Source organism: Rhineura floridana, chromosome 1 (genome assembly GCF_030035675.1).
Source record: "Rhineura floridana isolate rRhiFlo1 chromosome 1, rRhiFlo1.hap2, whole genome shotgun sequence".
NCBI classification, from domain to species: Eukaryota; Metazoa; Chordata; class Lepidosauria; order Squamata; family Rhineuridae; genus Rhineura; species Rhineura floridana.
This window is the reverse complement of record NC_084480.1, coordinates 94740326-94752777: the sequence shown is the minus strand read 5'-3', so window position 1 is coordinate 94752777 and position 12452 is coordinate 94740326. Positions and strand designations below refer to the sequence as shown.

Genomic DNA, 12452 nt, shown 5'->3' with positions numbered 1-12452 from the left:
CATCTATTTGTAGTGGACCTTGCTGATCAGTTTTGCCTGATCTGTAGAGTTGCTTATCCTTTTAAATAATTCCTTATTATGAGCCCACACTGGTCAGCTATGATGGTTTACTTGGATTCTGTGGAAGTAAATTATGTTATATGAATCTAATGTGGTAAAACAGCAGTAGCTCTGTCTCTTAAAAGAATGGTTAACTATTTCTGTGCAGTCCTATAATAATAATAATAATAAACTTTAATTTGTTAGTTGCCTATCTGTCCAATTTTTGGACACTCTAGGCGACTTACAGCAGCAACAAGTACAATGTGCAATACAATAATTACAACCATATTCATCAATTAAAACTAACATCAAAACATCAGTTAAAACATTACAAACTAATCTAGCTCAAAGTTCCTGTAGGCCTGCCTGAAGAGCCAGGTCCTAATACTCTGTGTAATGAAGCACCATAAAACAGCTCCTTCAGATTTCAGAGGTTGACATCATTTTCCTGACAGGGCTGGCACTACCAATAGGCACAGTGTGTTTTGAAGTATCATGAAAGGAATGAAATTGTTTTATATAATTTATTATTTTTGTATAATACTGCCAGGGCGGCAGCAGCAGCAGCAGAGGAAGTGGTATGTGCTTGTGGAATTTTGTGCCATAGGTGCCAAAGTAACTTGGCTGACTTTGGTACTTTGCATCTGAACTTAATGTATGATAGGGGCACCATTTACTGCCCCACTTCAGACAGCAAAATGTTTTGGGCAGTGTCTGCTCCCCAGCTTCTGTTTCTCTGCCTGTATGTTCAAATGGAAGAAAGTGTTTTCAAGATGAAAATTGATTAGCCAGTAACTTGATTTTCTGTAGTAGTAGTAGTTGTTGTTAAACTTATTTATATACCACATTTTCCACAAATACACATGTGATCAAAGCGGTTCACACAAATAGTCCAAATGCAATAGCACAACACATAATAAAAAGTATAATCACTACACTAAGATTTTATATATATATACATATATATACACACACACACACACACACACATCAAAGCATAAATGAGCATAAAGCTCAGCAACAAAGCCAAAGCAAAAATATTTAAAAACTAACTCCCAAGCTGATACAAAAATCTCTTCCATCCCCCGAACCCCCATAGCTCAACCCAAAGGGCCAGAAAGTCTTCTGAAAGAAGCTGCATGGAGGGTGAGGCAAGGCAGGTGGAAATAGCCTCCCCTGATGACGAACCAAGTCTCTCTCTGTTAAATTTGCAGACACTTATCTGTCTCCTGACACCCATGCAAAAATACATTACTTTAGAAAAACAAAATCCCAACCATAAATCCTCCTTCAGTAACTCCAATACTGAATGTGCAAAGTTAGTATGAGCCCTGATTTTGTGTGCACTTATAAACTGTTAACTTCAGAGATGGTATACCCAAAATATTTGTGGCACAATATGATGTGCTAGAAGCAGAAGAAGAGGTGCTATATACTCATCCAGACAAATGATGAATGGTAAGCCAAGAACAAACCTAGGCCACAGCCCATGGTTTGTCTGAATCAAGCCATGCCTGGGTTTGGATGTAATGGTAAGTCAAACCATGGCTTAGCTCATAGCAGCAGGAACACCAGGGTAGATTACATTTTTCCTGTGAGTACCTGCAGTCACCGAGCCATAGTTTGGCTTACACACAAGTCAGATCATAGTCTATGAATAAACAGGTAGTGTATTCATAGGATGCAAATTGGTCAATCATTCCCCATAATCTACTTATTTCTTATAGCTCCATTAAATTGCTCTTGAGAAATGACATATTTATTACAGGGCAATGCAGCAAGGTGTGCATTCTTGTATAAGCACTGAATGAAAAGACTAAGATTTTTTGCTGGATAGTTAATAATAACTCTCCTTACATCAGAAGGGAAAAACTATTTTCCCCTTCTTCTTCTATCCATTTTTGTTCAGTGCATCTTCAAATCAATGCTTAAGGAAGTGTCTCATGGTAGTTAAGCAGATGTGAGTGAGTGAAATCTTAACTTGCCTTGCCCAAACATGTAGTAACTGCTTATGTTTTACCATTAGCAAAATTTTCTAATTCTGCATCATGGCTTTGAACAGTTCTATATGTGGGATTTCCCTGGGCCGGCCCCAGAACATTCTGGAGTGCTGATAGGAATAAGCAGCACTCCTCAGCAAAGTATTTTTGGCACTCTGTGCATAAACTGTGAGTCTGGCTTAGCAACTTCCTGCTTTATTTTCTCATAACTTGTCATGGCTTCAGGCAGTACTAGACCAAGACATTTTGCTGACTGAAGTGGAGCCCAAACAGTCCTTCCCTGCTTAGGCTGACACTTAAAAAATCTTGTTACACCATTCACACTCCAATTCCTGCCTTCCTGTGTCCCCTCACAGTGCCGCCTGAACAGAGCTTGGAAAAGCATGGCCACTGGATTGGGCTGATGGGAGTTGTAGTTCAAAAAAGTAACTTTTCCAAGCTCTGAGCCTGATGCAGGTCATGTCACCAGTTTGTGTGGCAGGGCCAGCCCTGGCGTCAGATAGTACCAGACCTTCACTTGTGAGGCAGTGAGTTTCTGGCAGGAAAGTTTTGGTGAGTTGTCTTCTTTATTATTAGCCACTCTGCACAGAACTTCACCTTAATTCTTCCTGAGATTTTTGATTCATTCCCCATGATGCCTTGGGTACACTAGCTTTTTCAAAAACTTTATGGAATGAAAGGAGTGTCCCTTTTTGTTTAATGTGTCTGAGAAAGGGCCATAATAGGAATACTCTCCTCTTCCTCCCAAAAGGCTGAAAGATACGGATATCCTCCAATTTCATTTGCCACCCTTCCTCTCAAAGACGCCCAGGGCAGCAAGCACTTGTGATTTTTAAAAATAAAATAAAACATTTTAAAGCTGTTAAAAAACTTCTAAAAGCGAGAAACAAAACAAAACCTCTATAGCAAGGACATAGGAACTTGTGTGTGGTGCCACACCGTATACCTACTCTTGGGTAGGAAAGACCAACATGATTGGATTTGTCCATCTGTTTTCTTCATTCACACACACTCTCAAGTGATCTGGGATTGCATTCATGGGGCAGCAGATCTTAAGCTGAATGTGTGTGAAGGAAGAAAGGAGTCTGGTTCTTCATGAGTCTAGGCAGCTCTGTTGAAAAGAGTCCCAGTCTGCTGTCACATCTCATTGACAGTACCCCTCCCCAAGCAATTTTGTGGAACAATTATCATTGCCCTCCATTCATCAATGGATTTATCTCCAGCAACATTTTTAATTTTTCCAAGACTCTACTCTTCCTGTTGCCATTTTTACTGTCTGTCTGTTTGTATATACGTTGTTTGGTTTTTTGTAATATTATAATGGGCAGTTTTTATCTTGCACATCATCTTGAGAAGTGTGTGCTGGAAAGGCAACTTACCAATACTACAAGTAAATAAACAAATTCAAACCACTGGTGGATGCTGGCTAGCAGGGCCATTTCCATTCCATTGACCATGCCTACCAGTCATTCAGAGGCTAGGCTTCTGCTTCCTAGCATAAGTTGGCTGACTAAGCTCTGGCCAGTATGAGTGTGGACACTGTGGGCACCATCTTGTCTTCAGAACAGTCTGAACAATCCCTACTGTGCTGAGAAACCCGTATTTTACACACTCTTTGACAGTATTCCTTTATTCTGAACATTTAACTGGCTTTTAAAATATCATAGTTTGATAAATAATGCATAGTGTGATGAAATAAAGCATTTCAGTGTAATTTTGTAAGTTATTATATAGATAAAATACCATAACCTGAATTTATTTGATAATGTTGATCTTTAGATATTTGTTATTGCAACAATCCTGGAGAGGGGTTGTTTAGAATTTCATTGTTTTTAATGTGGGCAGGTTAGCATATTAATAATGTCTGGTTAGTATATTAGGGCGCAGTCTAACTCACTTGTCCGCCAGGCTGGGGGAAGTTGGATGTGGCGGACCGCCAGCTGTGCTAGCAGGCTCCAGCACTGCTGGGTTATGCCAGCCTCCACCAGGAGCCTACCAGTGCTGCTGGGGGTCTGCTGGAGATGGCCAGGCTGGCGGATGGTGGGCCAACAGAAGCCCTGAAAACGGGACGTTCTGGGAGCGTGGCGGGGGCAAAGTTGCAGGGGGAATAACGTGAGATCCTTCTTGCGTTCGAAACCCTCCCCCAGGTCCCAACCCACCTCGAATCTCTGCTGGCCAAAAGGCCAGTGCAGTAAAAACATTTTCATGGTGGCCTATGGGGAGCACTTACTCCCTAGGAGGCTTGTTCATAGGAGCTGTCACTTCCCAACCAGCTTGTGCACACAGCTCCTGATGGAGGAGGCATTCAGCCAGAGCAGTGGCTCCTGAACCGGAGGAGGATCCCATGGGGTTTTCTGCCAGCTCCTTCTCTGCCAGCCCCCCTTCCCCCAGCTCCCCATCATTTGGATTGCTGTGTTCATGATCTAGTGGTGGGAAGCAATTCATGACCAAGTGCTGAAGATGGCAAATGGTGTTAAAAATAGGAATGTATTGTTTTTTAAAGACTATATAGTATTTAATGAAGAGTGAAGAAGTTTAAAATGTGCAGTGGAAAACATTTTAATTGAAAGGGTTTTAATGTCACTCATCAGCATTTTAATGAGCATTTATTTAACCAGCTATTTTTCTTTTCTTTCTCTTTTGCTAAAGGTTCAACATCGATGGTGTGAACTTGTTATCAAACACAAATACATAGCAGGGTATGCTGATGTTGAGAAATTCCTCAAGGAAGATCAGGTCAGTACTATTTACTAATATTTTCCACTTAGAATGCTATAGCTAATAGCTATGCAGTATACAATGAAGGTTTATTGGAATACAGATAGACTAATCAGATTGTTTCATTTTCTTATTTTTTACATCTTCAATTCAGTTTGCCACTTTTCCACATCAGTTTGTGATTTAAAAAAAAAAAACTTCATGAAAATTCATCAGCATTTTACTGTGCATGTCTAATATATGCATTGTTGTATGCAATATTGTCTTACAAATTTTTCAGTTTTCTTTAATGCTTTTTTGTATATTTTAATTTTAATGCACATTGTCCCCTAATATATGTATTCCTCTACACATTTTTTGGCTGGAGAACTACATCATAAAATTAGGAGAAGTGCAAATTTCAGAGGATAGCTGCATTTCAGTCTCCCTATTATTGCAGGAAGTGTGAATTAGGTTCACAAAAGAATGCGAAGCAAACTGAATTTCTTCCCCACTCCTCACTGGAAATGACTCTTAAAAGATCCCACCAGTAAATCATGTTATATTTGTTGTGACTTGTGCAGAGCTACAGCAGGACTCCTGCTGCATAGAGGAAGGGGTGAGATGGTGAAGTCAGAGCTAAAATTGCTGTGGAGACCATGAGCCAAAGATTTGGCTGGTTAGGTGAAACCTGCCTCCTTTATCTCTGCTACTCCTGGTCACTTGCAACTACCCTCTTTCCCTTTGTAGTTTTCATTCCCTTCTGAAACACTTTCTTCTGCTCTTCTCATTTTCATTTCTCTGGCGTTCAGATCAGTTTGGCCTTACTTTCCTCCTGGTTCTTTCAACTGTTGTTCCCTAAGATTGTTTGCCTGCACCATTCCTCTCTGATGTCAGCTGTGGCAGCACTTAGAATTCGAACAGTTCAGCCTCTAGCATTAGAATAGCTCAAGTCGATGGTAGCTGGATATTGCCAGGCCCCTCAATGTTAGCCAGGGAACTGAGCCAACTGCACATTGCCAAACCCATTAGCGTATAAAAATATACAGATATCTTGTCCAGAGCCCATGGCATAAAGCATTATCCAAGTAATTTTTGTTGCTGATGTTGTTGTTCATTGTCATATGCCCAAATCTGATTTTGAGTTCATAAAGCATTGCCCTTTTAGAGGGAGAAGTTATTCCTATTCAACTGAGATAGCCTACTGAAACACTGCAGACAGTCACCATGCCTTTTATAGTAAACAAGAACTTAGAAAAGTCAGACAAGAAAAAACATTCACTTTTAAATCCAGGCAAGATGATAGGCTAACCAGAGCCTGGGCATGAGGCAATAAATCAACTTAACTGTGGACGATCAATAGGGAACTCTGAGTTCCCCCTTCCTCATGCAGCCCCTGGTACCAACTCACATGCTGTTCCAGGGGGTCCCTCACACATTCTGGGACACATTTTCAAAGGGAAGGGCACAGAGGGTTGCACAGGGAAAGGAAAGAGTAAAAATCACCTCTCCCTTTCAGGGCTAGCTCTAAAGGGCAGCCAGGTAGGGCCCTGGCTGAGGGCCCCTAGGGCTATTGGGGCCCCTGCACTCCCCTTCCACAATCTGTGGCCGAATTGCTGCCGCGGATCACAGGGCAGGAGCTGCCCACATTCCCCCACTCCACCTACCTTTCTCTGTGCTATTTTTGTGGCTGCGAGCACTATGTGCGCAGAGTTACCATTAACCAAGATGGTGGCCAAGGTTTCCCTAAGGGGCTGAAGCCTCTGCTTTCATCTTGGTTGATGGCAACCCTGCATGCATGCTGCGCGCAGCTGCAAAAGCAGAAAGGTAGGTTGACTGCGGGAATGGTGGGTGGCTTGGAAGCTCCTGCCCTGCAATCCGTGGTACCAATCCTGCCGTGAATCACAGAAGGGGAGTGCCAGGGCCCAGGGCAGATTGGTGCCCAAGGGCTAAAGTTTTGCTCGCATGAACTTAGAAGACAAGTCAGTGTGATTGCAGTAAAACTTGGTTATGCTTATTTTTATATTGTAATGTCCCTACATTGGAGCTTTATTGCTCAAAAATGTTTGGTTCACCATCATGTGTCTACATGTCCAGACCTCAGTTTAAATAAAGACACTTTGATTACATTTTAGCATAGATTGTTTTCAGATATATATATACAAAATAAAATATTCACCCCAATTTGAAAAGTAATTATACCTTAAGCAAACACTGGTGCTGTGCTGTTAATGCTTTTTGGGGGGGGGAAACGATTGTTTTTCCATGTAAAAATTAATGTCTGGAGCAGCTACTTCTATGAAGTGGGCAGGGTGCAGAAATTCATTGTGCCATTTCATAGAAGTTGTCTTTTCCATACGTCTCCACTTCAGAATATGTATGGATTTATATTTTCATGCTCTTTGAGGAGTAACATTCCTGACACCAAAACCTGCAGATAATTTTAGACCTTTCTTTTAATCTCCAAAAATGTGTGGAATCTATGGAATGATAATGCATGAAATCGAAGGAGTCTTTTGCATCAGTCTTGAAAGGCAACATGGTTGTTTTAGAAGTCTGAAGAAAATGCAAATGTAACCATTAGCATTTAAGATAACAGAACCACCAGTATTTACTAAATTTGGATGTTTGAGTTATGGCTCATGGAAAGGTCAATCAGAATGAGAATTCTCAGTGGTGGCTTTACTTTCTAATTTGGCAGTAGGTGGTAGGTTGCCGGCTACTTACCAACACTGTTTCCACTAGATTTAAATCTTACATGCTAGCCTGTTTGAATTTGTAAGAGATCTCTCCAGAAAGAGTCTCATGTCTGTTGTTTTAGTGCAGTTTGCAGAATAACTAATAATTTATGTACTGTAACTAGTGCAGTTTGCATAATACGACCACAAGAATCTCCTTGTTGGATCAAGCCAGAGGGTCATCTAAGTCCAGCAATCTGTCTCCGGCAGTGGCCAGCCAGATGCCTCTGGGAAGCAGTCAAGTAGGAAATTATGAAGCTAGTCACCCACTCTTGATTGTCCCTGACATACTGTTTCTGAACATGGCAATTCCAGTTTTCAGATTAGAACTATTCTTGTTAATTTGTCTCATACTTGTTAAATGCCATCTATACCACCAGCGCAGGAGAGGGGATCTGTGGTCCTCTAGATGTTGTTGAACTCCCATCAGCCCTAGCATTTATGGCCAATGGTCAGGGATGATGGTAGCTGGAGTCCAGCAACATCTGAAGGGCCACCAATTTCCCATTCCTGCACTAGTGGCTATCATCATAGGCTGCAGTAAATGCTTACAGATTGTCATTTATGTGGAGCAAACCATGAGCCCAGGTTTGCATGTAACATTAAGCCAAATCGTAGTTTAGCCCCAAGTAGCAGCAGATCCTGGGGGGGAGGCTGCAGCTGCGATCTGTGCTCCAGGAACCCACACATATGCTCATTTGCATTAAACCGTAGTTTAATAGACGATTCTGGATTCTAATATCAAGTATTAATGTTTTGATATTTCAAGTTTTTTCTTAATCATTCCAAGTTCTGAATTTGTGCTCTGCATTGCCTGCACACATAAAGCTGACAATTTCAATAAACTTTCTATTGTGACACCAGAATCTTATCATTGGAGTGCTTTAAATCAGTTTAGATCCCATCACTATGCATATGGAATTAGTTTTTATAAAATTTCACGAGTATTCTCTTGCCTAAATATTCAGTATGGAGATAAGCTTGTGCAACTCCTCACAATTTGTTTGGGAATTTGTTACCATGAATAATCTATCATAACATGCTAATCTGACATTCTCACTATTAATCCCTGTTCAGATCATTTTTGAAAGTTAAATAAACCTGATTCTAATAACAGCTCCTTCAGAAACTCCACTGCATATACTTTTTCATTGCAAACATTGTTTACTTTTGCCATTTTCTGTCTTTTAATTGGAATCTGGCCCAAAGCCAGTTAGTTTGCCTTGCAGCTTTCCTGCACCAGACAACCTCTGGCTGAAACCTTTATGAAGGTGGTAGAAATGGTTTTGAAAAAAATGACATATATTAATAATTATTAAATGTATATCTGCATGAGACAAAGTGAAATGTGACTCATCTGTTTTAGTTTACAATATGGCTACCTGAGTGTTGCAAAACTGACTTCTTAGTAGGGTTGCCAGGTTCATGGTTGAGACTGATCCTGTATCTTTAGGAGAAGAGAAAGTCAGCCAAGTGCAGGTGTTCTTGCAACATTGTAATGAGAAAAACCACAAGGTGGAATTCTCCCTTCCCTCTGCACAACTTTTAAAGATACAGAAGACCTCTTGGTTGCTAGGCCCAGCCTCCAAGAGGTCTTCTGTATCTTTAAAAGTTGTGCAGAGGGAAGGGAGAATTCCACCTTGTGATTTTTCCCATTACAGTGTTGCAAGAACACCTCCACTTGGCTGACTTTCTCTTCTCCTAAAGATACAGGATCAGTCTCAGGCTATGAACCTGGCAACCCTACTTCTTAGCCATACACCTCCCACTTCCTAGGACCAATTCTTGTAAGTCCTAGACACTGGAAATACCAATCTTTGTTCAGATATTTGCATTACAGTGTATTCATCTGTAATTTCCTTCAGCCACCCAGATTATTTTTGCAGTTGTCCCATGGTTGCAGGCCACAGGAATTATTGACTGGGTGCAGAGTTCTATCCAATATTTCAGTAGAAGAAAAACCCAATTTCAGTCTAGTGAGACTCACTTGACAACAAAGATGTTAGTTTACAACCTGAGGAATGTAAGATTTTAAATGTACTGGTGTTTGTTTCAAAGGATTGTACTGAACATTAGTAACATTCAGAAATTAATTAACATTAATAACTTCAATCCATTCATGGCAGTGAGTCTACTCTGAGTAGAACTTAGTTGGCTACAACCCAATATATTAGTCTACGGTTGTATTGTGCTATTTTTTTTAAAAGTATCACAAAGAACTTTGATACGTTTTAGGAAGAAACACTTGTGCATGTTTAAATTATAAATTGATTTTTTAAAAAAAAAGTTGGGCATGGCTGTTGTCCTAAAAAAGCATCACACTGGATTGGATTATATTATAGGATTATTTTCTTCTTCTTCTTTCAGGCAATGGGTGTCTATCTGTATGGAGAATTAATGGTGAATGAGGATGCAAAACAGCAAGAAATTGCACATAAAATTTTTGCCACAACACGTGACCAAATGGATGTGTCCTCAGCAACAGTAGTGGCAGAGATGTTATTTTAATAAGGTGGTTTCCCTCCCCTTCATAGTTCGTCACTGTCCAATTTTCAGTGTGGAGTGGTGGTGGTGGAGGGAAATACAGTTAATGAATACGTTGATTTGTCAAGACCTGAAGTCATATAAAATGCTCAAAGTAAAGAACAATATCCAGAAGGGCAGCTGTGTTAAGCAACAATACAATCATTAACGGGTAAAATTAGGAACCAGAAAGATAATCAATGTTTCATTACAAGATTTGGATATGGTTTTTCTACAACAAAGGTAAAAGGAAGCAATTTTCTCAATAATATCCTTATTTTGTATTAGTGAGCAAATATTCTTTTGTTGAACTGATTAATTATAATTTCCAAAGTAAGATATTCCAACTAGTTATTTCTTAAGACTTTATAGACAGAACATAGCAAGAAACAATGTGGTGCCTCGGTATGTGGGCAAAGTTTGTATGTGGTGTACTTTGATTTGGAGCATACTACCTCTATGGAGCTAGACCATGTGAAAAAAGAGACATTTTGGAGTCAGTACTTTAGCAAAGATTGTTATGTTCAATGGCAGTTGCAAACTGTGGTCAGAACATAGATCTGTTGAGGAGGCTCAAAAGAATCCACACAAATTTGGTTCATCAAAATTGGTCATCTGTAAGTATGGTTGGAGCATGTGAGATTGGCAAGCTATAGCTTATATTGTTCTTTCTCCTTTGTTGCCAGGATGTTTGATAGAGCTCTCAGGAAATAAAAATTAATCTTTGCTTCTGGATTCTGTGTGTATATTTGGATGTACCGATTGTAAAAAATGTAACTTTTTAATTGCATGTAATTAATTGGTTAAACATGAACTGTAACAGTTGCCTTTTAATTCCACTTTGGGGGCAGGAATGTCATAGAAAAGGAACAACTTATACTGAGTTGAACATCATGTTGCCAGCCAAGCGGGTTTTTGCAGTACTAGGTATGGGTTGGCCATTTTTTATATATGGCTTTTGAAGCAGCCTGCACCAGTTCGAAATCATTGGTGTTTCCTCAGTTTTTAATGAGGTTAGCTTATCATGTACTGTTAAATAGAATTAGTTTTAGCAGTCCCATGGTGGACATGAGAGCTTGCCATATATTCAGTAAAATAGCCCCAAACACTTAATCAATACATGAAGCAGCAACTATTTTAATCCTGTAATTTACACTGAAATATTTCCTCCCTTATTTATTTGATTTATATGGGATATAACTTAATGACACTTGTACAGAGCAATTAAGCCTTAGTATAAGGATCCTTTCCAGGCCAGCATTTCTTAGGTTTTTTGTGTAATGATGTCAATCATTTTACAGACATCCTTGGATTGATCTCATAATTTTACACTTGGGATGAAAGGCAAACAAGTAACAAAATTGTTCCACCAGAAATTAATGCATAGGAAAAGATGCACCAATACCCAAAAAGTGACAGGACTGCTACAGTTATGAAGTTGAATATGCAAATTCCTGTTCTTCATTTATGAGGGACAAAGGTATGCCAGATAAACTCTAGTGGACGTGGCTTGAAAATCAGAAATGCAAATTTAAATTGGTTTTGTTTGCTGCTGTGTAATTCGTTCAAGCCATCACCATTCTTTTTTGAAATAATTCTGTTCTTCCTTAATATAAAATGCTAAAGAAGTTTATTCTGTTGGCAATAGCATCCTTTTTAATGAACTCTTTATACTGTTTTCTAGAGTTTAATATGCTTTATTTTGAGCAGCCAAAAAATATTCTAGCATGTAAATGGAATGAGTGAAAAGGCTGGTTTTATTAAGTTATCTGGATGGAACAGAGAGACGCCGCTCAGATTTCCTTTCTGTTTTGGTTGTTTGGGTTCCTGGCATGCTGATTTGTGACTTAAGATTAAAATCACATTGCCAGGGATTACCACATAGCCATGACATTGGCTTCTGTAAATGAATGCATGGCTGTCTCATATCCATACGATTGGAACCCATGAATCTAAATGTACAAACAAGTCTCTGAAGGCCTTCAGCTGCTATTTTAACTATGTTCAGAGGAAGACCTCTCTAGCGAGGTGCAGAGCTTAGCTGATTGGTGAACAGTGATTGATTTCCTCTTTGTTCACAGTGGCTAAGTTCTGCACCTGAAGAGAAGGTAAGATGGAAAACTTTCTTAAAATGTTGGCTGCTGCTGTGGTAGTATCATAGCACATGTTTGCCTGGAATCTAGTTTGCAGAGTACAACAGATGAAGAAGCCCTGGGAATATGGTACACTTCTTTCTGCTGAGAATGAAAAGAATCCACATGGGACAACATCCTTGTTTGGCTACAGTATAGAAGTAATCAATAACTGTGAAAGTATGTTGTTTTTCATGGCACCTAGAATCAAGTATAAAATATTTTCCACTCTTAAATGAACACAGCCCCAATGAATCCAAAGACCACTGTGTATATTGATGTTATACAGCTATTCCTTAGTGGAGTTGTTCCTTACAGCA

General features: G+C 39.7%; 1 protein-coding gene across 7 annotated transcripts in view; it reads left to right on the top strand.

Annotated features, from left to right (window-relative positions):
- The window catches only part of AOPEP (aminopeptidase O (putative)), a 303566-nt gene extending 292831 nt beyond the window's left edge, over positions 1-10735 (top strand). For all 7 annotated transcript variants that reach the window (XM_061626523.1, XM_061626498.1, XM_061626526.1 and 4 more), the window contains 2 exons: positions 4692-4778; positions 9845-10735. In XM_061626523.1, the coding sequence (XP_061482507.1) occupies positions 4692-4778; positions 9845-9985 (228 nt within the window). In that variant the 3' untranslated portion in view covers positions 9986-10735. The remainder of the gene's footprint in view (positions 1-4691; positions 4779-9844) is intronic.
- The last annotated feature ends 1717 nt before the right edge of the window (positions 10736-12452 follow it).